This window comes from Haliaeetus albicilla, chromosome 19, assembly GCF_947461875.1.
Source record: "Haliaeetus albicilla chromosome 19, bHalAlb1.1, whole genome shotgun sequence".
Classification (NCBI taxonomy): domain Eukaryota; kingdom Metazoa; phylum Chordata; class Aves; order Accipitriformes; family Accipitridae; genus Haliaeetus; species Haliaeetus albicilla.
In genome coordinates, this window is record NC_091501.1 from 2,917,199 (window position 1) to 2,943,375 (window position 26,177).

At 40.0% G+C, this 26,177-nt stretch overlaps 2 protein-coding genes across 3 annotated transcripts in view; one reads left to right on the top strand and one right to left on the bottom strand.

Moving 5' to 3' along the window:
• NCF4 (neutrophil cytosolic factor 4) overlaps positions 1 to 17,859 on the bottom strand; it is a 37,639-nt gene extending 19,780 nt beyond the window's left edge. The window contains exon 1 of the mRNA XM_069807322.1: positions 17,674 to 17,859. The gene's annotated coding sequence lies outside the window, so the exon portion shown is untranslated. The remainder of the gene's footprint in view (positions 1 to 17,673) is intronic.
• Positions 12,517 to 25,878, top strand: PVALB (parvalbumin). Of its 2 annotated transcripts, none has more exons than XM_009918575.2 (5): positions 12,517 to 12,565; positions 16,242 to 16,309; positions 18,231 to 18,363; positions 18,774 to 18,883; positions 24,305 to 25,878. In XM_009918575.2, exons 2-5 carry the CDS (start codon positions 16,249 to 16,251, stop codon positions 24,331 to 24,333), a joined length of 333 nt encoding a protein of 110 aa, XP_009916877.1. In that variant the 5' UTR covers positions 12,517 to 12,565; positions 16,242 to 16,248; the 3' UTR covers positions 24,334 to 25,878. The 2 variants fall into 2 exon arrangements, with proteins under 2 accessions (XP_009916877.1, XP_009916879.1); XM_009918577.2 differs by lacking the exon at positions 12,517 to 12,565 and adding an exon at positions 15,744 to 15,919.
• Positions 25,879 to 26,177: the final 299 nt, after the last annotated feature.

Below are 26,177 nucleotides of genomic sequence, written 5' to 3' on the forward strand. Positions count from 1 at the left end.
ATTAGCAAAACAGTAGCCAGTAGGTCAAGAGAAATTATTTTTCTTCTTTACTAAATGCTTATAAGGCTGTATCTGGAATACTATCACTAGTTTTGTAGCCCCCAAAACATGAGAAATATTAACAACGTGGATGGGGTTCAACAGAGGACAAATAAGGCTGGAGCCTCATATGATACATGAGGAAAGGCTGAAGTAAATGGGTTTGTTTAGCTTAGAGAAGACTGGCGGGGAGGAGATCAAATTGCTAATCCAAGTAAACAAAGTGGGATGAAAGAGGAGACATAGCTAGACTTCTCTCCTAGGTGAACAATGAAAGGACAGGAGACAAGAATCAAAAGTTGCAACAAGGGAAAAATCTCATTGGACATAAGAAAAAATAATTCAACATGACACTGGAACAAGGGCCCAGAAAGGCTATGATATCTCCATCTGGGCAGATTTGCAAACTTTAACTAGACAAGCTTGATCTGTCTTTTATATTAGCCCAACTTTGAGCAAGGCATTGCACAGATGATATCCAGTCGCCTCTTCTAACCTTATTTATTCTATGTTCAGATACCAGATGCTATCTTCAGCTAATCAAAGTCTCCATCGGAGTTACTGGTCACCTTATCCAAGACAATCTGCTTGACCTAAATTAAAATCTCACATGCATTTGGCAACTGTGAACATTTCAGACAGTCTATAGTGCAGTGCTATAAAATTAAATTTCCTGTATAAAAAGAAAATAAAAAGAATGGGAGGAAATACAAGTTCTCCTAAAAACAAGACTTCTAAAAACATTACCTTCAATAAATTCTTAGCAAAACATATTGATGGATATTCTCCAGTTGGATTGCCAGTAAGAAGCAATCAACTGACCTCTGTGCCTTGCTTAGGCTGCCTACCTCATGCATCTGCAAATTCTTTTCTCTTTGAACACCAACTATTTCCTCCTCACCATTTTCCCCTTGTAGCACTCATCCCTCTCCAAGCCCATCTTCCTCCTCAACCTACTTTCCTCTCCACATCACCTTTTTTTGTCTTTTTTTGATCCCTATCTCACCCTTTATTCTTCTAGTCCTAATGATCCTGAGTTGGAAAAGAATTCTTCAAGGCACCTCCCCTAAAGAGCAGCTAATGATTTGGCTTTGGGCCTGTTCCTGCTTTGTCAGCTCTCTCTTGTCAACAGGTCTATCAAGTGTGTGGGGAAGCTTTCGAATGACCAAGAAACCCACAAACTGACCTGGTAATCCCAGGCAAATCCTGGTCTGCATTCATGATTCTTCTAAAATAAACAAGAGAATTTGATGCCTAAAGTACCTTAGAGCAGCCTTCCTCAAACGTTGCCTGACACTTCAAATATTCAGTGCTTGAAATGGGAGGTGGAGGGGAATATGGCTATCATGAAAATGGACAGAGACTAAACTTATGCACCACACAAGCACTAGACCTGCAGTAATTTTATTAGCAATAAATACAGTTCTTCAGGTTTTCTTTTGCCTTAGTAGCTTGGCTTCCATTACCCTCAGTCTCTTTATTCTTGTTAGTACTGTGTTCTTTAGACACCAAGAGTCTTACTGTAAGAAATAAAATGGTTACAGAAACTCAGCATGCCTGGCTGTATGTCTGAGACAGTGAAAAAAAGGATGAACAAAAATTTACACAAGGTGAAATTGGACTCTTAAGATCATTAACTAGTGAGTAATCAGAAAGGCTGAAGATTTTTATAAACGTACCTGGTTCACACAACAAGAATCACAGAAGATAACACTTTCACCACATAACTACGTAAGTCCAATTGGTATTTCAGAGATATAATTTGAAAATTCAGTGTAATTTTGCTCTCAGTTATGGAAGAGTCACTGTTCACGTATGTTTGAATGCCAGACATAATGCTTACCAGTCCACCTATGTCATGATGTAACTATACAAAGAGTTTATGAACATCAGAAATTTTTATACTAGAAAATTTGTTAGTTTCTCTCACTCTTGAATCCATATTTTGATTCATCAGAGCAGACCTGTATTCCTACTCTGAATACTTTCTTTCCAATAGTGCTTTATTCCATATGTTGTAGAAAAAATCTGAATACAAAACACGCTTGCCTTGGCAATATAGTTCACATTCTTACTCCTACTGATGATTGTCTTATGCTTTCAGAGTCTACCAGATTGAGCTAGGCTAACAGCAGATACTCTACTTTTACATATAATCCTTCTTCAAATCTCAATAAACTCTTTGCTGAAATAATAGCTATCCAGCTGCTAAACCCACAAGATAATTAAACACTGTGTGAAAGGACATTTCTTTTTAAGCAGATTTAAATTTTATCAAATGATTACTCCATCTTAATTTGAATAATAATTATTCAAATACTTTTTTCTTTCTAACCTTTTCTCACCTAAGTCCTTTCCTGGGCCCTTGGGCAATAGAAAAACTAAAAAATTTAACTGTGGGATAGCAGAAGGCGGCGGGAAAAGGGCAAGAAAAAAAAAGACATGAAATAGTTACTGGTTTCTCATTTAGTCTCCAAATCTGGCTTCAGAGGGACTATTCACAGTTTAAAAGTTAAGCATAAAGCAGAACGCTGTGCAAGATCACAGTGCCTTTGGCACAAGAATTGTTTCTCACTATGAGGCATATAAGTACAATACTTATGAAAGGCCCTAGTTACAGTTGGATGTACAAAATTTGATGCAGTATAAAAACAAGTGAGAAAGAAGCATCTCAGAAAAGAAATGTCTACTAATTTCTAGTAAGTCTATTCTCCAATTAAATATCTGACTGGGTTTTCTTGTATTGATTTGGTTTGAGTCTCCATTTTTGACTGCACATATGAAGTACTGATCAACATGCCTACTTTACTATCCACAGACAGCGTTAAGATGCGGTAGCCATGCTTAAGAATTCACATTTGAATTAATGCTGCCACAGAAGTGCAAAGACTCTATCTAAACATGACAGTCTATAAAAAGATGTAATGGGGAAAGGAGTTAACAATAGCTATTTTCTATAGGCTAGCAAACTATCTGGAACTACAGGAGAGGGGTGTTTGCTATATGCTAGTGATTCCAATCAGGATATCCTTTCCTTCACTTTGTAAAGGGAACAACTCTTAAATACTCACACATTTGGTTTTCTTTCTCCAAGTGTCTATATCTACAAAAATCCCTTCTTGTCCAAAACCAACCTATTTATTTCCCTAAACTATGACTGTATGATGTGCTACCATTCTAAGGGAGACTTTAGCAGATATTTTTGTTTTGCTGTCTCATCTTCAGGCTCCTTTTAAGGAGCTATTAGTCTTTAAGGTTCCCTAATCCCCCAACTAAATTTATCAGCAGTTGATTGCGGCCAAGAGTTAAGCTAAATTAAACTTTGAAATCCCTGTACAGTGTATCAGATGCACTTCTGGTAGGGGAGGTGAAGCAGAAAGCTCCAAATGTTCCACTTAGCAAGAGGCAGGAGAACCATGATTTTCTCTCAAGGTTTCTCAAAGCTTCCACATGTTTTTCAAAATGACCACAATTTCCCTGATTTTATAAGAGCAAGAACTCAACTACTGAAACAACTTGTCATTTAACTCCATATCAGGTGTGTGCATGCATACTTGTGTGCATGCATACTTGTGTGCATAAATTTGCACACAGGTACATACTTTCCTCTACAAGAGTGTATATTATATATGGAGGAGGTATGTGTACACACACACTTAGGTTAAGGCTGCATGCAGGCTTGAGACATCTGTTCCAACTGACACACATGTGGTGAAAGGTATTTATCTACATATATATACACACATATCTCACATATGAACACATATATGTGTGTGTATGTATGTACGTGTCTGTTCCCCAGTCTTTGTCCTCACACAATCATTCCCTTGTTTGCTACTCTCACTCACACTCGTAAGTAATTATCAGAACAGATATCACTCCTGCTCTCACTCCTGCTCGTAGTAAGTAGTAAAATACACAGTGCCATAAATAATATGCATGTCAACATCAATAGTTGCATAGTTTTGATGACAATATATGATAATCCCTTACTATTCCAGAACTGTGAACCTCTATGGTACTTCTATGTCAGAAAAGGGACAATAATGTATCCTTACCAAAAAAAACCCCAAAACCAACAACAACAACAAAAAACCTCCACACAGAACAAAACATAAAAAGGGACAGTCCAGTATGTACTCTTTCTTAAAAAGAAAAAAGCACATACATAGAAAAAATATGGATACTTAAGAGGAAAAGGCATAAGACACAGATTTTTACCTGTGGGCCAGTAAGTGCAATCTAAACCATCAGTAGTTTTCAGAAATCACTGGTATCTAACAAGGGATCAGTACCCACATCAATTGATGGTGTCAATCAAATGCCTAGCAGATTGGCCTTCTCTCTACAAAGTAATTATTCCATGGTACCAATTGATCCCTATCTCTGCAATTTCTGTAAAAAGCTCTAGAAGAGGCATGTGGTGAAATCTCCATTAAAAACACCAGAAAGAGTCCCAATGACAACAAACTTCATCTCCAAAGACTTCATAGCCTTTACTCTGAGGACACATCCAAGATTTGTTTCCAAAATCATTTGTCTATCATTTTCACCAGCTTTTTTTTTCAGGAGAGAAAGTGTGTGTGAGAAGTGTGATTTCTGCTGTCTGTATCCCCATGGCTACTAGAAACAGCTAGAAAGGGAATTGGGCACATCACAGCACACAAAATGTCAGGTTAACAAATTCCAACACAACAGCTCACAGAAACAGACGCTTGCCTTCTCCCACCTTCATCCTCCCATATCACATTAAAAGAAAAGGAAAAAAAAAGTCAACAACAGAAAACTAGCCAAAGCCATAAGGGAATCAAGTATGTCCTTCAAAAACATAAACCTCTCTAAAAATAGGATGGAAGGCTAAGCAAGCCACTTGTTTTTTACTCATAACAGTAATGAAGGTTCTTTGCAAGAGATTCACACAGGTTCTGTGCTATTACAGTAGCATCTGTCTCCTCATTGCTGGAGAGGAACGGTGAAGAGGATTTAGAGTATGTGTAACCTGAGAGAGAAATTATCTGTCATTCCCTCACAGGGCATTAGCAAACTTTCCCTCTCCTAGGAGAAGGAAGACCCACTCTCCTTCCCCTGCCTCTTGACAGCTTTTAGCATTATTATAATAAACATGCTTATGAATAATATGAATAATTAGAAAAAATCGAGTTCTATTACAAAAGCATAAGAAAAGCCCAGTTGAAAAGAGACCACATTCTATGCAATACACAAGGTAAACCTGGTAGCAAAGAAGAGGTCAAGTAACAAACAGATCCTCTCTGTGAAAGGGATGATCCCTTTGCTCCACCCAAGTGAAACTGCTATCACAAGCTATGCTTCTCACAATCAAGATCTAGAGCAACAAAAAAGAAAAGGATGGTCCATTTTGGGAGATATTATCCCAGGACGGGATGCAACATGCAATTTCTTGTGCCACTATATTGTGTGGTCTCATGCAAACAGTTGATTTGTTGGTGTTTCAGTCATCTGCCCTTTAAGAGTATACAGTGTTGTTGGAAAAATAAATCCCAAGACAGTCAGACAATAGTAATGGAAGACATGGAGGTACACTACCTCACAGCTCAATGAGGCTTTTAGTATGCCCTGCTACTTGTTTTTATTTTCCCAAATTAGAGTGTAGAAATGTCAACAGAAGTCCAGAAAAATAACAGAGACGATACATTTCAAAGAGGCAAAATGCTGCCAATCAGTACATCACTTGTATCTTGCAAGTCTCTGCTTCATCCAAAAGCAAGGTATTAATGATCCATTTACTGAAATACCTCATTCTTCTTCTGTGAAGCTGTGAAGCTTCTTCACAGCAGCTTCTGTGTCCCACTGAGATCAAAACTCAAAAGTCCTGTGAGGTACTGCCTCTTCAAAATAACTGTCAGAATACAATAGCATGAGCTAAAAGTGCTGTTGCATATCATTCAGATCTGTACCACATGCTATGTTGATGCTCCACTTCTAGATTACAACATTTCTTTTACCTACACAAGGAATATTCACAAAGGTTTGAAAGAAGGAGTACAAAAATGCCCCACAATAAGGTGATTTATGTAAGTGATTGCCCCTGCGAGCCTTTTTAGGAAGGAGAAACAATATAAACATCCAAGAAAAAACAAGTGTGCCCATAATAAGCATCAATTCAGATGTACAGAATATAAAAAAATGTAATGTAAGTTTCTATAAAATAAAACTATTCCATTTTTTGCAAATAATGTTTTAAATTGTGGGAATAAACTTTTTCACATTGCCTAGGGAAAAAAAGAAATCCCCAAACATAAGATTATGAACAAGAAAGAATATCTAAAAGGGAGTTGTAAGAAGAAATTGTGGTACGCTGGTAATGGCAGGGAAAATATATTTTCCTTAGGAATATGCCAGTGAGTCTTTCTTTAAGAAAATTCTCTTCAGAAGACAGAGGATAAGGATGTTTCAAAAGATAAGCTTAAATTTTCAGTTTGACATTTACCTGAGGGAATCCCAGATAAAGCAGAAGTGAATGCTGCTGTATAAGCTAACACTTGAATGTCCATCCATTCTCTTAAGAAGTTTAGCATAGGTAACAAGAGGAGAGATTTCCTTCCTGCAGTCCTCCCTTTAGGCAACCTAAAGAGATAAAAAAGAGGAAGTACAGGAGAATTCAGTGTTTGGCTCTGATTCAGGCTGTGAACTACATGGAAGTATTCTTTTAGTGCCAGTAAGTTTTGTTTTGTGTGTATCTGTTTATTAACAACTGGACTGGGGCTGTTCAACTCATTTCATGAGGGCAACTGAAACAGTACTACAGAATAATGACTTATTTACTGATATTCTCCTTGGCTGGATTCAAATCGTGACCTAAGTGTGAGAACATATCTCATTTACTAATTGTGTAAGTGGAAGAATTGTTTTCTAATGAAACACTGACAATAAATAAACAGCTGACAGAACCCTGCTCCTTTTCTGCTGCTAGTTATAGACTTTCTTAGCCAGCAATTTCCACTTGGGAGGTTGGCAGGAAAAGCCCCAACTTGCCATTTGAGCATCACTGCTATAAAATTCTTCCCACTCACTATTTACCCAGAAAGATATGACTCCTTTACAAACCTCTGACTTTTAAATCCATCTCACTGTGCACTAACAGCTCTGAAACATATTATAAGAGCATAAGAAAAAAACCCAAGAGATTCATTAAAGAATAACTATCAAAATTTGGGTTACCACAGGATTCCAACTGCTAAAACTAAAGGCAAATTTTCCCCAAAGCTGTTTACCCTGATCTAAATGCTTTGACTGCTCTCCTACCAGCAGCCTAGTATAAATGGGAATAAGTAATGAAGCTATCTTTCTGCTGTGATAGTTTTCTGGAATATAACCCCTGTGGTAATAATTACATGGGCTTATCCATCCCAGTGTGAACACCACCAGAGTGTCAATTATGACAAATGTCTGATACCCACAAATGTCTGTTGTAAAGAAAACCAACTGTTTCCATTCTCTTAACCTTGGGGTTAGGGTTTCCCACTGGGACTAACAGCTTTTTTTCCTGCTGCAAGTATCCATTTGAGAGTTGCTGGGAGGTGTTAGGATACACAGACCTACTGTTTCAGCACTAGCTTTTTTCTTGTTTGGTAATCTGAGCCTAACTCTCACCAGGGGTTTACACAGAAACACCTATTGCTCTTTTTCATTTGTATCATCTCCTTTGGGTGACACGGTTCAAGACATTTCACTTTCTTTTCCACACCATTTGCAATACAAGCTGGAGAGTCCCCAAAGCCCACTGGTAGCATGGACTATTAGTGACCTACTTCTTGCCTCTGGGGTATCTCTTGTAGTCATTTTCTATTTCCAGCTTTTGAGCCAATTGTCAGAGGAGTCGTATGTAAAAATGGAACCACTAAGCTTTGATCCTAGGAGTACAATCTTCTCTCAGGCAAACCAAAGAATAGTCCATTGCATGAACTGTGAAGAAGTGATGGAACCTAAAATGCCTGAATCAGTCTCATATCCTCGATCTGGCAGAAGGAAATGATAATTACTATATACAAAACAAGGGACATTTTCAGTCACAGGGTAGTAGTGTAAAATATATGTATACCTGAAGAAATACGCTCATATGCAGCCTAAAGAGGGCATATATGAACTGAAGAACAGCATATAAGCAAAGAGTCATAGTAAACATGGACTCAAGTTTCCTGTTTTATATTAGCGAAGAAAAAGGGTTTTTTTCTATGGGTTCTGTGAGTTGTTCCTGTAACTGATTTATTTTTCACGTACATTCTGTCCACCTGATCCTTCCACTTTTCACACGTGTGTGGTATTAAAAACTACACTGAGGAAAATAAGTTAAGAACCACCACACCAGATCAAAAAAAGTTTCCTCTAGTCCTCTAACCCAGTATCCTGTCCCCAACAGTGGCCATAGACAAAAGCCTTTCAAGGAATGTAAGCACAAGGCAATCACATTATAACACTTTCCCCTAATCCCCAAATCCCAGCCACTTTAGCTCAGGAGCTTCACAAGCTGGATGTGGCTTGTATGAGTTTGGTAACCTGCAATAGATCTCTCTTCCATGAATTGGCTCATCCTCCTCTGCAACACATAAAGCTCTCAACATCACAACATCCTTGGCAGACTAAATTTAATAGGTGCTATACTTATTACGATGTAAAACTATCTTTTGAAAAAGCTACAAGTTGTACTCGCCAAGATGAAAGGTTTAGTGGTACTTTTGCCAGGAGAGGTTTGTCCTAAAATTCTGGACAACTTCTAATATAAGTATTGACATTTCATCTTCCTAATAAATCCCAATTGTGTTGTATTAATTAAAACTCATATTTGCTCCTACTTCTCCAAAAGTCTTTTGGTACAGGGTTTCTGGAATCCTGAATCAGCGCATTGTATAGTTTATAGTTATACAGAGCACCTACGGCATGTCATTTCAGCTAAGGATAGCAATATGATATTTCTTCCTTTTTTAAGAAGATGAAAGAGGACAATATAGCTAGGACCTTGTAAGAAGGGGCAAGTCTGATAGCAGGAGGAAGAAACATACATTTATATCATAACTTACAGGGAAAACACCAAAGAAAATACTGCCACTGTAAGGATTTCTATCCTGCCTCTAAACATAGGTGAGACCAGCACTGAGCTTTGCCTTAGAGGAAAATGAAGGAGTTCCTACATAATGAATGTTGGCTATAAAATGCTTCAAAATGTTTTTAATCAAAATATTTTAATACATTTAATACTTAATTATTTAATACATAATATTTTTTAAAAGACTTTAAACTGTTGCATGAATTCTTTCCAAATCTAAATGTAATGTGGATGGGTACTAGATTGTATATGCATCTTGGACTGCAGCAAATTCAACCTGATTTGTCATTCTTGTCTTATGTAACAGGCTGGAGACTATAACAGATACTTTAGAATACTCTACAAGCTCAGATAGCAAAGAAACGCCATATTATGCTGGGCACCACAATACCAAGAAGATGCCAAGAAAATCAGAGGAATACCAAAAACAAGTAAGAAAAAATGATTACAGGTCTAGAGAGGCTGATTCATGAGAAAAGATGTAAAATAAATAATTCTATATAGGTTGGCTAACCCAAGGACTGGAGGATATTATAACTGTTTGTAAAATCAAATGAAAGGCATAAGCACCAAGACGACAGTGAAAAAGACGGCTGGTCCAGAGACTTATATGAAATATTGATGAGATGAAAATATGTAAGAGAAATTTTAACTGGTGACCAAGAAACATTTCTTATCAATGAAACCTCTAAATTTTAGAATATACTTCCAAATAAAGGAAGTCATATGGCTTCTTTAACAACTAAGTAGGAAAAGAAATGCATGGCGAGTGAAAGATGGCTGACTGGTATCCCTGAAGACTGAAATTGCTTGTCACAACACATGTACTAGACATGGGAGATAGCAGCAGGACAAGCTTTCTTTTTAAAGTGCTATGCTAGCACTATGATGATAACATCAAAAATTTATGGTACATTGGCTGATATGGACCTGGAGCACCTTATTATTCAGATTAAAGTTGTTTATGTGTGGTGGGAAAGAGAAAAAGAAATTATAATGGATGAGCATCCCAATTAACTTTGTAGTGTATATGTATCCTAAAGGGAAAGCCCAGTCCTAATCTTTTCCTGAATGAACCTGACTGAGATGATAGCAAATATGTAACCACATTACTGAAACTGATGAGTGCAGTAACACAAACCTCCTTCCTAAATTCTGTCATTTCACATAGGTGAACTCTCAGTGATCCTGTTGCCACAACACTTTTGCTTCAGGCAGATTTGTACGAATAGCCTAAAAGTGTCAGATTTTGATTGTAGTATTCTTACCACAAAAAAAAAAAAAACCAACAAAACCCCTTTTAATGAATTAAATACTTGACATGTAACAAAGACCTCACTGTATGCCTGATGAGGTCATAAATCTGCTTCTCTCTTTGTAAATAAGCCTTAGGAACTAACTAAAAGGATAAGAAAGGATTTCCACTAATCAGGATTTCTTTCACATGGCTGAATTACACAGAGGAATCACAATGACTAGCCCTGCACTGGCTCTCCTTTCACCAGCAGACAAATGCACTCGTTCCAATGGAGCAGACAGAAATGGAAGTCACACTCCAGTAGCCAAAAAGACAGTCCTACAATCCTTATCCTCTCTAAGCTGCCAAAAGAAGGTAAAAGAGAAAAGTTGTTCTGCCAGCTACCAAATGGAAATAGAGCATCCAGCTAACAACCACGAGATACTGGTATCTCTAAACCAGAATCTAATCTTGGTACTACATCAAGAGTATATTTTATGTGAAAGTGTAATGCAAACCCCACATCACTGAATTTAGTGAACAGCATACTATGAATCATACTGTTCCAAAGGCAACACATCAGTTGGTTGAAACATTTGGACCCACAAGAGTCAGCTATCTCACACTGTAAGTAAATACAAAGTCTCACCTGCTCTGAGCTAGGGCACAGACACAGTCTTTGTGAGAAATAAAGGAGGCTACCTGAAAAGTAATATTACTTCCCCTACTACTTTAGCACACTGAAAATTCAAAAACCACTACAGAAAGTCTAATAAATAAGAGAGAGAACATTAAACTGATCGAATTAACCTCTGTCATGTTTGATTCAATAACGCTTCCTCTTCAGAAATTATCTAAAGCTGCTGGAGAATTTCCAATTTATCACAGAACTCGGCATCAAAATGATACTGGCAGTAAAGAAACATTTTAAAATATTCTTATCCCACAAATAGCTCAATTAGCTTTCCTCCCTTCTAGGATCAATTAATCAAGCTAGAAAAAAACAAATCTCCCTTTTGCAGCACCCGCCTTTCCCAAAAGATAATTTCAGTTGTATCACAACAGCCTTGGTTGCTTTTTAACCTAAGAACTGTTGGGTTTGAGTCCTGAAACAGAAAAGATTTTTTTTTTTTACTCACAAATATACTCCAGATAAATGTGATTCATAGTCCTTTATAAAATGTTTCCTCTTGCCAGAAAAACATTAAATATCAGGAAAAGCATCCCCAGATGGATTACAGAATGGCAAATAGGTCTCAATGGCATTTTTATTGTTGTTATTATTGCTTGACAGAGTAAAAATAGAGGTGTCTTCAAAAGTGTCTTTGCCTGGAATGAGCAACTCAGCATAAAGAGAATTTATATGCTGAAAAGGTTACAGTCAATGTATTATGACTGTATGTATAGTTTCTCTTCATTTACAATGCCCCGCCTCTCCTAAGAAAGCTCAGGTTGTAAATTTTTTAGACTTCTACAGCGCCTTGCCCAATGCGGCCCAGAATGGAGATATTTTTTTTTATGCCCATTTACGTGTGTGGAACCAGAATTACACAACTGAGTTTGCTGTTGCCTGCAGGAAAAAATATTTCTGCCTTCCTTCAAAGCCAAGAAGTAAAGCTGAATGTTGCAGCTTTGGGTGCAGGAGGCAGTTTACAGATGTTCTCTCGTTTCGAGTAGTATCTGCCAGGGCTAAAGAGAGAAAAGGACAAACTCCTGAGCGTGTCTTCACTTTCCCTCACTCTGATGAGGAGGTTCCATCTTCCTATTCCCTTCCTTCTGAGCAGGCTCCCATCTCTCAAACTGAACCTCCTGATACATTGTGATCTCCCCAATGCCACCTGCATTTGATGCAAGATGAAGCACCTATTTGCCCCCAAATAGCTCATTCACATCACCTGCCTCCCCCCATAACAATGGAGTTTCCAGCAGATTGCCAGTTTGCCGAGGTAATAGGTTTTCACAGCCAGGGGAAGGTGAGCGCCAAGGATTATTAATAGCGTTTCTTGATAAGTTAAGGGAAGGATAAATGTGACACCGCCACCAAAATCCCTGAATATCTGATACCAGTGAGGAGTGGGTATCACCTGCCAAAAATAGAGAGAGCAAGAGAGATTATATAAGTGGGTTTCCTACCCTGAGTTCCACCTCTTTTTGACCACCTCCATATCTAACACCCTTTTCAAGCATGCTTAGGAGAGATCCAAAAGGTAAGTAGCAAGAAAATGTTCAAACTTCCACAGCAAACATAGATTCGCCCGCTTCTGGCAGGAACCCAGGACCTTCGCCTGAAGGAAAGCAGATAAGGATATCTTCCATCGCTCTGACCCTATCCCCCTTCCCACAAACAAAAGCCCAGAGACACAGAGGTTCAAATCTCCCAAACAGTGAGGCCTGGCTTCCCACAGAGAAGACTCCAAACAAGAAGAAATGGCCATTAAAAGGAGGAAATGGGTTAACACAATGAGGGGGAATAAGGAGAAAAGGAGGGGAGAAAGTGAGAAAATGGAAATAATGAAACAGGGAAGGGGAGGGGAGAAAGTGAACGAGAACGGGAGCAAGGACTCGGAGAACAGAATTTACTGAAATGCTCAGTTGTGAACCAAAGGCAAAAAAAACCCTTCAGAAATGACATCTCTCTCTATGCACAGACGATCGTAAGCAATGGAATGAAGTTGCTCTCTTTGGTGTGGTGATTAGGAAGATAAAGGAAATGCGTCACCCTGTTTTGCAAAGGACCCCCGGCTTTCTGCTTCAAGTTTTGGCGTGGGGGCTTCTCGCTGTTCATGAAATTCTCCCTGAATTGTTTGCTTTTGACAAGGGCGGGTTGATTTCTACTTAATTTACTTGATCTTTTACTTAGTAAGAATATCATCATTCTGGCGCTGGTGGAAGGGGGAGTTGATCTATACGAAAGCTTCTGTGCAGACAACTTGGAAATCCACAGTGTGGATTTTGCAAATAGTTCGGGCAGGAAAACTGGCAAAATCTCAGAAATAAAGAAAAACGCGTCATTCATCTCGCAGGGATGATGAGAAAAAGGTGAAGGGTCGAGTGTGAAACTGCCAATTCGTGAAACGCCTTTTACATTAGAATAACATAACAGTTTTGACTAAAGCTTGGTGGTTAAAAGCTTCTAGAAGTTTGCTAGCTGTCCTTAAAATGTATGCACTGCTGAGATTAGAGACGGGCCTCGGCCACTCCTCCATGTTAGACCACAACTCTCCCCTTCATAAACCTGTATTGTCGCTGCTTTCACTTTTCTGGCCATGGACGGTACGGCCTCTCGACTTAGGAGCAGGGAATGGGAAGCCAGGAGAAATGTTATTTACGCTATACGAATGGCTCCACCTGATCTGAAGCCTCGTTTTTCTGGCACCTCTCACTTTTCGCCTTCACAGCATTATTAGACCATAGCGGCCTGACAGATCCAATGACGAGGGAAAGCGGGGCGGTTCGCGCATCGTTAGGGATGCGGAGGGACCTGCCGGGCTCCCAGCCCCAGGACACAGGCACGGAATGGGCCTCCTACACCGGGTAACGATGCGCCTCTGGCCGGTTTGCTTGGCATCAGGCTTGTTAACCTGATCAGCGTCTGCCAGCACAGCAGGCAGCCCTGCGCATTGCCTCTGCCAGCTCGGGCTTGAGTTCCCTCCGAGGGCAGCCTTCCAAATGTGCTCTGCACTGTCAGCAGAGCGGGGTTGACACCGAAACACGAGTCACCCGCAACGAGAGCATCTTCACTGGCCGATGGTAAGGAGCATTCCTGTTTGTAGGGAGCTAAAAGGAGGCTCTTGTGGCTCCGAGAGCGACGATGCCTCAGCAACGGGTTTGCAAAAGGTTCGTCAGAAAGAAAAGAAACCGGGGAGACTGAGGCCCTGCTCCTTTGCAGGCTGCACCGATGCTGAACTTGGCAAAGCAGGGAAGTGGACAGCGATGTCCTATCAGGCCGGAGGTGTCTGCACTGGAAACAAGAAGGGACTCTTCTCTCTTCCGCCAGTTAAGAAAAAGTAAAGGGACGCCAGCTACATAAGATCGTGCACATTCGTTTCTCTTGTAAATACTGATGGGTCTACACTTCACCTAAAACAGACTAACGATTGGCTTTTAACCTGTGCTACACCAGGCTTTTTCAACTCAGTTCTCCGAGCTGAACTCCGCTAAAGCAAGAGACCCGAGTACTGTCTGTACTGCACCCTTTCACCTCCCAGCTCCAAAACAAACAGGGCAACTGGGCGAGAATTGCCCCTGTGGGAAGATGCTTGGAGCCCTTCTGTGGGGCTGCAGTTCATCTCGGGTCAGCATCCTAGCGCACAGCTCCTCTTTCCTTGTAGATCAGGGAAAGATGCATTCAACCTAGGGAGAGGGATTCAGCTCCCCCATCCGTCTCCTCGTTTGTCCCTGGTGAAAACTAAGCCTCTCTTGTACCTCAGGAAATACACGGAAATGGCGGGGGGAAGTTCCAACGAGAGAAAAACAACAGTCCCTCCCACAATGAAGAGTCCTTGTTTAAAAAAGAAAAGGGGGAAAAAAAGGGAGGGGGAGGGGGACACCCCAATGTCACCTCCTCCTCCATCCTTCTGCGCTCAGTGGCATGCTAATGACTCACCCATTACAGCTCAACTTGGGCCGCGGAGAAAAGGATGGGGGCTCGAACTTTTAAAAGCGCTGAGGAATTACTGTCAGAGCGAGCCGAGTTTTTGCAGCAGCCCCCTCCTTGGTAAGGCCGCTCTCTCACGGTCCCGCTCAGGATAAGGGTGCAATTGCGTCAGCGGGATCGGGCTGTACCCGTTGAGGGCAGCGTGGGGATCTCACTGCCACCGCTCTGCCCTCCCCCGTCTTTCCTGAGGCAGAGATGCCAAAGCTCCTGCAGAGATCTGCCCTACTACTGGGCCCTAACCTGCGCTATCTCAGCCTAATGGCTCCTGCCCAAACTCCGAGAATGAGCTGGACTGCTTGCCATATTTCATGTGAAAAAAGGGCACAGGTCCTTGGCGAAAAAAACAACCCTAGAAAATAACATTACAATTCTCAAATCTTTTCTGACAATGTCGGGAAGTGCCCAGTCCCGCCTGAGAAGCCCACCGCTGCACAGGAGCTCCGCACGAGTGTGTTGTCACCCCACACCTTGTTTCACCATATCATATCATGGAAGATTCTGCAGCATATTGTGCATTACAAACGGGATCTGTAGGATTCGCAGGGATGTGATAATTAATTCAGCGAGGATGATGCTTAATATGGACTGGCCCGAAAGAAACGAGGTCTAAAAAGAGTATGTGTGTGAAGGGGAGGGGGGAGGGAAAAGGGGGATGTTTCAAGTGTTTGAACGGTAATGTTCAAAAGCTACATTACACTTGCTTCCCGACCTCAAGAGCAGCTTGAAGCTTGGCATATGCTGCAGTTCCTTACTCATCACCGAATGGAACTGGTAAAGCTCGTCCTGACTTACTAAAGGAAAAGGCTCTGCTCTGCACCACCAGCTCTTCCACCGCACCCGAGAACTTGACCTTGGCACAACTCTTTCTCCAGCCAGTATCACAACAGACTCTGGCACTGCTCCAGTAAGGCTTAGGCTCCAACCTCCCAGGGAGCGACCCCCACTCGCGTCTTCCCCCACCCCGTCTTCCCCCACCCCTGTCCCCGCAAAGGCATCCCCGTACCCTCTCTTTTAGCCGAACCCTCGCTTCTGTGGACTACTTGGTGCTCTGCAAACTAGGGAGCGACAGCCCATGGCACTTATCCACGCAGAGCTATAGAGCTGGCACGGGTCCAGCCTCTCCCGGTGTGCCATCCCCACACAGCACTGCAGCTTTGGTCATATGAGCAGAAATGATGAGAAAAGCACTTTTTAATCTTTTCGCACTTGCTTCCCTGTTCAAACAGTTGCAGGATGGCTATGACTGACGTGCTCAGTGCTGAGGATATCAAGAAGGCTGTGGGAGCCTTTTCAGGTGAGTGCTTTTTTTTTTTCCCTCCTCTTTTCCCCTCTTTCGTCTCTTCAGCTTAGGATAGCAGTGCATTTATTTAAGCTCAGGGAAGATTAGAGGATACGACTAGACAAAATATCAAAGGAGGACGTGTTTTCAGAAGTGCAGTGAAAGCCTGACAGGTTTATCAAGTACAGGGCTGCATCCTCAGCAAAGTTGCCCTGCACATTACAGAGGTGAAGTATTTCTTTTAAAGGAAGGCAAGCAGTAACTGCAGACAGACTTTTCTTCTACCGAGAGGATACTTTCAAAGGGAACAAAACCCTCGCCGAACCAGGGGGGATTATATCTTGATGTGGGATAGGGAAGTCAGCCGTGGATGTCGGCAGCTTCCCTCTCCCCCCTGACATTCAGTTTCAGGTATTACAGAACTGCTGTTTCTCATTTCAAGGACATAAGAAACCGCTCTTTTCCCACTTCCTATGCCGGAGTCCCTGGGTGGGCTTTGCTTTTCAGGATGGAGCAGAAGGCAACAGTAGAGCAAGCGGGTGCACTGCTCGACTGCAGAAGCTTTCTGCAGGACGAATGGCTGCAGTGGTCCATACTTCCCTCTCAGACTCCTCCGGGTTTCACATAGTCCCTACCCCTCTAATTCATCGCGACCCCTAAACTGACAGCAAACCCTCTTCGTGCTTACAGAGATTCAGGGAGTTAAGGTTGCTCTCAAAGAAACGCCAGAAATCCTGCTCCGGGATGCACGTTATCTCCCCCCTTCCCCCAAACTACCTGCCTGATCGCACCACCCAGGAGAGACGCCTCTTTCTGTCCTGGTCTGTGCGATGACCTTCCCAAACAGACAGAAGCGCAAAACCCTCTGAGCCCGACTAAACTCAGCAGCCGGGGAGTCGAAGGGACCAACAAACTGCTTTGCTCGATCCAGCAGCTGTTTTTCTCATTAGCTTCCATTGTTCTAGGGCCATCTCCGAGTCCCGGAGCAGATGCAATTAGCAGCAACTAATGACAGATCTCAGTCAGGCAGATCCCAAAAGACTGAGCCTCCTTAATTTTATGTAATAGGAAAAGCTGCGGCGGGAATAAGGATGCATGGGGAAGAAAAAAAAAAAGTCCATAGCACGTTTTGGAGGTCACTGTATTGGATTTCTAATCCACTCCACAGTCGTTAGGCTACATGGGCGGGACAAAAGCGGGTGCGGTAAAGGACGGGAGAGGTGGAGCAGGTAAACTCATTTATCTCGGCTCCGATTTCAAGGGCTCGGGGGTTCCCCCCCCCCCCCCCCCGGCGATTGTGCCTCACAAGGTCTTGCAGGCAGCGTACAGTACAGCACTCCCCTGCAGCATCTGAGCTTGCAAATCACGATTGCACATACCTTTAGCGGTCGAAATGCAACACTGATTTCTAGTAAGTCTTCAGGAAATAGCCATGTGCTCCGAAACACTTCTCGTCAATGCAAGGCTCCATGGTTGAGCAAAAGCGGGTTGTTTTTTTCCAGGGCTGGAAATGTCAAAAAGTGACAGCGATCTAATAGTCAGAGTCCGCTCTCAGATGGCTGTTTTAGCGTAAAACTTAGCAAAAAAAAGGGGGGGGGGGGGCGGTAAGGCACTGAAATGAGACCAAGCAGGTTAGACTTCAGCTCCCAACACTATCACAGACTTCCTGTGTGACCTTGGGCAAGTCTCCATCCCTCTGTAGCTCAGCTCTCCCTGCAAAACGGAGACACTGCCCCTCTCCCCCTTTGTTTATTTCAATGAGTGTCTGTGAAGCGTGGACGATTACAGTGCGCACATCTAGCTCCTACCAGAGCTGCGCTCGACTGTGCCTCCCAGGGTAGGACACCCAGCAGTATGGCAGAAAACTACGGGTATGTGTTGGTATATATTTCAATGATTTTTGTAAGCAGTTCTCTGGTTTTTTCATCTCCTATAGCGGCTGAATCTTTTAACTACAAGAAGTTTTTCGAGATGGTAGGACTGAAAAAGAAGAGCCCAGAAGATGTGAAAAAGGTTTTCCATATTCTTGATAAAGATCGAAGTGGCTTCATTGAAGAGGAAGAATTAAAGTAAGTAAAGATACATCCCTTCTCAAATAACCTCGCCTTAAGAGTCTAATCTCCTGTTTTCTTTTTTTTACAAGACTCTAGGTATTTGCATACAATTCAATCTCTTGACTAGTATTTGTGTGCAATAATCAGTTGTTTGCTGATTATATGATCTAAAGTGTGTTGGATGTAGCTAGTTGTAACTTTTATTGCAGGATCCCTGAAACACATGAATGATCAATACCTTACAGATAGTTCTTCAGTCAAATGCAGTTTCAGAGTAAAGCACTCCTCCTGAATGTTAAAGAAGGTCAACAACAGAAGATACAGCCCTGGATTCCAACTCGTATATCAAAGTAGTGGTACGAATAAATACAAAGTAAAACTGTTCTGGAAAAAAACCTTTCTTTTTTTCCATGCCTCCTCTTTAGGTTTGTACTGAAGGGCTTTACCCCAGATGGAAGAGACCTATCGGACAAAGAAACGAAAGCTCTTCTGGCTGCTGGAGATAAGGACGGTGATGGTAAAATCGGCGCTGATGGTATGTGATTAGAGGAGTAAACTTTGACAGTAACAATCGAATATTACTCTTGCATACAATAACTGAGGAAATCTAGGAATCACTGGGCGCTGTGACCTTCTGAAGGGCACAATTTGGATTTTATGAAATACCAAGTCCTGCTACATTTGCCATACCTTGCTTGCAGGCTTTAGGGGAAACAGCAGCGGAGTTCTGACACTAGAGGGGGCAAGAGTTTACAGAAATCGAGATGTAGTTAAGGCACACTACAACTCTATAGTACAGGACTAAGTACCAATCCAACTTCTAGTTCAGTTAGTTTAATTTTTCTGCTGATTTCAGTGGGGAGAGGATCAGGACACTGAGAGTTCAAAGACCCAGGCTTGACTATAAAGCTTAGAAAAGACAAAGAAAAAAAGCTGAGTACCAGAGTTTCTGCTTGATGATTAGTAAATAGGAAAGTAATGCACGACTTAGCAAAGCAATGCTTTTAAAATTCAAAGTACTGTCAGTCTGCTACAGAATTTCTATACAATAACTGTCTATCCAGCCTTTTCTAGTGTTTATGTGGGTCTTCGCAGCTAAGGAAGCTTGTCACTCCCTTCTACTAAATATGAGAACTACAAGAAAAGAACAACTTTTCCTCTCACAGCATTGCTTAAAAAAATTACTGCTGTTTTCTATTCCCCCTTGGGATGAATCAAAGTAGCCCACATACAAAATTTCTCCTTTTTCCTCTTTCTGTATCCCTGAGACACACTAGAAGAGGCATGAAGAGATGCAGAATGAATTAAATCTTTCCTCATTGCAGGAGGTAGTAGCAGAAGTTTGTGGCCAGAGTACTGAATCACCTAGCATGCAATTGCTAAGTTTTCACCATATTGATAAGCCATATGATAGGTTGAAATCTGAAAAATATCTAAAAAACCTCATATCTCTCTGTCTTACGTGATCTCTGGCATTTGTAAAAAACATTGTTTCCAAAAAAAAAAAAAAATTAAAAAGGGAATAAAAAGCAAAATACAACTAACATAGTCTCCTAATTTAGAAGCTGAAAAAATGACACACAAAATCAGACACTGACATATTAGTCAGGTGATATATTAGCTAAACTGCCTGTTCATAGTGCACTGGCATTATCAGTGACTATAACCCTGTTTCTAGACTGAAGACTCTTAATTTCTCAGATCATGATTATATTATGGTTGCAGAGGAACAGCTGCGAAGCATGTAGGGGAAGTTCCTGCTAAACTTTAGCAGTGCTACTAAACCCAATGAGTGTGTCATTATTTGAAATTTCATATGCTTTATTATATGGGTCCTCCTTATTCCCATTAAAATTAGTGGCAGTGGTACTAAGATCAGTGGGCAAGATTTTCAGAAGAAAACTTGATTCAGGTAAGTAAGGTTACAGCTGATCCACCAATCTCATATCAGTTATTTTCAGTTATTCCCAGAAGGCTGCAAAACAAAAGCAGCATCAATTGGAATAAAAGAACTATATTGCAGAATGATTCTGGCTTATACAAAAGAATACAGCATTAACTTTTTTATTTATGATTGGCCATAACTTTAAAAAAAAAAGTTGAAACAATGCCTGAAAGCCAGTACATTGTAATAAAGCAGTATGAAACGCCTCTTCTCCTTATCTCTTTCTTCTGCAACTTTTACCCTTCCTTAACTTTGAACTGGAATTACCCTGAATTTATACTCAATAATGAGAACAGCATGAAGGGCTTTTTTTCTTTTGATTCCTCTGGCCATATCCCTACTGTACAACATTATTGGTTGCTTTTCCATTTCTTAAATTTGACTCCAACAGTAAATTGTTACACCAGAAAGGCTTGAAATACATGCAAATTAACAGCTGGGACTGTGACCAAAGGATGAGGATGACGGGTACTTTCCAGCTTTTCCTTTGGTTCATAAATCCAATTCCAGATTAGAACCGCCTATGTAAATAAAATGTAAAGTCATGAATATACATCACATTCATATTCAGTATTGCAATGCTGTGTTTCTGTTGCAAACCATTTGTTTGTTTCCCTGTAACTGAATTGTCAGGCATCACTTTTACTCCTTGGTTCAAACATCAGCTTCGTACATCACTAAATGATCACAAACATGCTGCCTTTCACAGGGGTTAATGTTAATTCACTAGATGGCCCTTGAACGCTGTCCCTTAGGAGCCCATAGCAGTTGTAAGAACTGATCTTAATGGATTTTTAATACCACAGAGCCATCTTTCTCAGACGCATCATCACTAACGTTAATCCCAACCTAATCAGCCTTTTTCCAGTTAGGGTCTCGCATTACAAATTTTCTCTTAGGTCTTCTGCTTTAAACCTTTATCATTCCTGCAAGACCGTTCAGCTCAGAAGTAGTTTCACCAGCTTACCTCTTGTCCAATCAAGATTTGTAATTTGTGGCTGATCTGCCAGTTTCAAACAGGCGAAAATTTGCAGTCTTTCCATGCAAGACATGACCATCTTCTGTGTGATGTCAAGCCCCCTCCATCTTCCACTGATGTGAACAGAAGATGACGAATCTGAAAAAAATTGCAGGTCAAGGCCAGGTTACCTAATAAAACTACAAACATTAGCTTCCAGATTGGATTGGGAAGTGATGCTGAAGCAGCTCTGTCAGCTTCAGGAGAACGTTTATAAGAAACGGAAGAAAAGAAAATTAAGATTTCTGCTCACAATGGTTTTTTAAATCTATTTTGTGTATTAGCACTGGACGTGCACATCATGCCTTTCAGTTTCTTGATATTAATAGACTTGAGAAAGTCCATAGAGAATTTTCAAAGATTATGCACTATAGACAGAACAAATCCAAATTTTCATCCCAGTAAGTCAAAAACTTTTCTTGATACAGCTCAACTTCTGCAAATATTTAAAAATGTTTCAGTTATTTTCTTTAAATGTTGTAAAAATGAGACATCAAGCATTCAGAATTACAACTGATAAGTCATGACCTTGCCACAGGTAAAAGTCATGACAAAAAAGAAAAACCTTTTGGAAGTCCTTCTTTTCTTATTCTTCTTTGTGCTCTTGTATCTTCTAAAATAAATTAATGTAAGTCATTACTTATGAAATTTCCTAAACAGATTTGCTATTGTACAGATAACATAAAAAACACGATCTGATGAGAGAAATCATTAGCCTACAACAAGTTCTCTGTAATTATTTCTGTCATTACAGTAAAATACTACAGGGTATGCATTAGCCTGGTATATACTACTAAACTGTACTGAATATAGTGAAACAGCCTTCTTTTAAGTCAGAGCTTTGACACAAGACAGCTAGTAAATTATTTTACAGGACAAAATAGTCTAAATAATTGTAATTTAAAACTATTGTTTGTGCAAAGAAAGATATAACTTAATTTTGTTTGGAAGGAGAATTACAACTGGAAAAGAGGATGTAGTCAATCACAAGGACTCTCTCACTAACAGGCCAGTCAGGGCCAATAACCATTTACAAAAATGACCAACAGGCAGGGGCTAATACACAGTGCTTTATCACAGAAGTTTTGCATATATGAATACACTTTGTAACAATGCCTCCACAAGCCACCTGTGGTTGGGCTAACCTTCATATAAAAATAAATAGTGAACTAGTTTACAAGATTATTCAACTGGAAGATCTTTGAAATATTTAAAGTATATTGAAAATCCTGGAAAAAGTATAGAGCATATAGCAGTTTTCATGAAGGAATATTTTACGGTTTGCTGGCTATCAGAAAGTACCCGTTAAATATATTGGCATTAAGTGATAATATCACTATCATAACGTATTATAGAAAATATTTGGCTGCAAATCTGAATTACCTTTTCCAAATATATTCTGTAGATACAAATTATTAGAAAAAAGGATTTAATTTAGTTGTAGCAAGTATGACAACTTGTTCTAATAGCATATGCATAGTTAGTTTTCCCTTTTGGAAAGGTTTCATCCATTGGAGTTCATGTTTCTCTCTGCAGGATTTATTCACACAGTGATTTAATAATCATAGCCTTTTTCCTTTTCTGCCCAGAATAGTCTGGGTTTCTATCACAAGCACTTTATGTTATCTCTTAAATTCAGTTTGCAACACTTTCGCTCTATGTACCCACTGTGTACAGGATTTATACACGTTTTAAGTAATCTGCATCACTAATCCTAATTTGGATTTACATCTTTCAAAATGATGGATAAATTTGGATTTCATTTAAACCCTCTGACACTTTTATTTCTCAGTCTGGTTTGTCAGCATTTGGCAACATGGTTTTTGGACACGTCATCAAAAGTGCTATCTGTTTGCACACACCAGTCAGTAAAGATCTCACTTGTTTAGAGTTTAGCATTTTTCCACTGAACATTAGAATGTTCTTTAAAATGCCTAATTTTCATCTTCTATCTTTTTTCAGTTGCAAGACATTACTCTTCATTATGTCAAACTTCAATAATTTTCTCTTGAGCCTTTACAGATGACTGCCTCCCCTATTTGTCATTTTCCTCTCAACTGATTATGTTAAACCCATAAACCACTCTCTCTGTATACTCTCTAATCCCTTTATCGTCTTTGTTGCCCTTCTTGGGATTCCCTCCAGTCTGTCATTTTTAACGCTCTGAGGCACACACAACTGTGCAAGGTATTCTCATGTGTAACTGTTCCAAGGTTAGATGGAGTTAGGAATTATAACCTCCTTGGGTAATACAGTATTCAGAGTGCAGTATGCCAGGCAGCTACTCACCAGAATACAAATGTGCCTTTTCCATGCTTTATCACCCTACGAAAGGCATTATATATACCAAAGCATAAAATAACCCCAAACTGCAGATAGATACATTTATGTAAATATTATGGATGTAACACTAATAAAAGCCACAGCGTAAAATCCCAGCCCTCTAAGCTCACAGGAATTTTTCTCATTATCATCAGTGTGGTCAAGATTGCCACATAGGTAGGTGTCAGCCTTCTGTTTTTGTAATGTGTCATTTTCAGTCAATTTGCCATTACAAAATTGAGTTTAAATGTAATATATTTATAATATAGGGACATGAATACTCTGAAAGAGTCATTAATGAGTCTCTTTGCCAAACTCTGATATAAAGGAAATTTATCTCACTGCAAAATTAAATTTCTAGTTCTTGCCTTCATCCCATTGAGATTTACAAAGGAATAACAGGGAACTAATCAAGTTCTTCAGATGAATAGCGGTGGACAGTCTTGACAGTCTGGCATGTATAGCATTTCTGCCTTACCCTCAAAAAATCCTTTCATTTCACTGTAAGATTTCCCAAGTCATACTTTCCCTTTAATTAACTTGGATTTCTTTGTTCTTCTGTTATTGTGATGTTTCTGCTACACCAGTGACTCTGTAATCATTGTAATATGCTTCCTCCTTCTTTACATTTTCTTTTTTTAATATTTTTAAACAATTTTTCCCTTCTCCAGAATTTGCAACTATGGTGGCTGAATCATAAAGGCTTTGACCAATGCAAACCCTTCACCCATCCTTCACTGCCCAATTCCAACCACCTCCTGCTGACTGCTTTGGCTCCTGTTCTATTTATTTATGTTATTTTATACTCCAGCTCTGTTCTCTGCAATCCTGCAACTCTGTAATTGTGCTGAAAGACACTGTTAAAATAATAAAGGTCACATCAATCTGGGCTTTATTCTCTCTCACTATAACTTGTTTCTTATTTCATGTAGGCTTGGCACACGCTGAGAGAAAATTTTACTCTTTTTTGCTGACATCCCTGCTGCTTTATCCCTAGCTAGGGTAAAGTGGGAAGAAATTTTAAAAATTATTTGGGATAAAACATGCATATAATGAGTCATTCAGTCCAAGTTCTGAACTGTGGCAAAACTGACTGCATTATTTTTAAGCCATCCCTGCTAAATGGATGCATACTCATAGCCTGGAAAATCTCTAGTGATGGCAATTACCCAACTTCATTTGGCAGTTTGTTCTTTCGACTTAATCAGCGTTATAGCTAAAAAGTATTTCCTAATATTTAACCTACATCTCCCCTGATGCATTTTGGTGATCAGTAAATTGATTCTTGTCTGTATCATTTGTTAAATTTGCCTGGTGCAGGGGGATTTTTGGACAAAAGGTTTGACAGGAATATCAGTTGGTGCCAATCATGCATGGGGATAACTTCATAAACTATTAAAAAGTGGTCACTTCTGAAACACAGTTATGTTTACTAGCAATGTTACACAACTATCTAGGACAGGAGGAATGGAATACTTGCAACAAACAACAGTATGAATTTCAGGAAAGGGGACACCAAGATTCAGGTGTGATGCTGCTGTTGACACTCCCACTGTTAAAATAGTATATCAAAAAATCCTGGCAAAAAACATTTCTCCTAAAACTTCACCAGAGAAGTGAGTATCTTTTTTTTGAGTTACATAGAAGAAACTGAGACTCAAGCTAAGGAAATGACTAGCCAACAGTAAGCCTATGACAGAGCCAAGAGCTAAACACTTGTTTCCCAAACCCTGTTCAGTAACTTTGGCACCAAGCTCATGCTTTTTATCTTTTTTGTTTTGTTTTGTTTAAGCAAAGATTAAAAGGGGGGAGGCAGGGGGAAGGGAATCCTTTTAGACAACATCTTCCCCACATCTTGACAGAACATTGGTTACTACTGCAATAAAAAGGAAGGATATTTGCTGTTTCTAGATTCCAAACTATTCCCTGCAGCAATAATACCTTATTCCATTCAGATTTACTATCACTAATTTAGTATAAACAAAAAGATAAGGTTGAAACCCTGTCACCATCACATTGTACAAAATACCATTCTCTGCCACAGCGATTACCCAGTGCTACCTGGGAAGCCAATATACTCTCCCTAAACCATTCTAGATTTTCACTCTGTAGTAACTTACCAGGAAGACTTTTTGCTGAAGCTGCTGTGTGTTCAAAAGAAATGCTTTGGTTTTGCACAATGTATATACGGATCTGAAGAATGTATTGATTTTTAAGTATTCTAAATAAAGCAAATGAAAACGGATTGCAATGAAGCAAGTCTATTTACTTCTTTTTCTCGGCAGCTGCTGACCTCAAGTGGCAATAAAGCGCAATTACAAGAATATACAGGGCTACAAAGAAAACATTAGGAACCCAGCTATTGAAGTATCACGAAGGATCCACGGAATCAGATAATCGACATAAAAATCGCTATATGAACAAAGCCCTTTATAGTCTTTCTCTGTTCTTTGAACCTACAAGGATTTATATTTTAATGCTTCCCTGGATGGCACGAAAGCTGAATTTTTTTCAGGGCTTTAACAAAAATAGCACAATAGAACA

Bases quoted from the DNA above. Each gene is read 5' to 3' on its own strand.
- PVALB (XM_009918575.2), top strand. From the start codon at position 16,249: ATGGCTATGACTGACGTGCTCAGTGCTGAGGATATCAAGAAGGCTGTG. The intron at 16,310-18,230 runs GTGAGTGCTTTT...CATCTCCTATAG, and splicing joins GGCTGTGGGAGCCTTTTCAG to CGGCTGAATCTTTTAACTAC. The intron at 18,884-24,304 runs GTATGTGATTAG...TCCCTTCTCCAG, and splicing joins TGGTAAAATCGGCGCTGATG to AATTTGCAACTATGGTGGCT.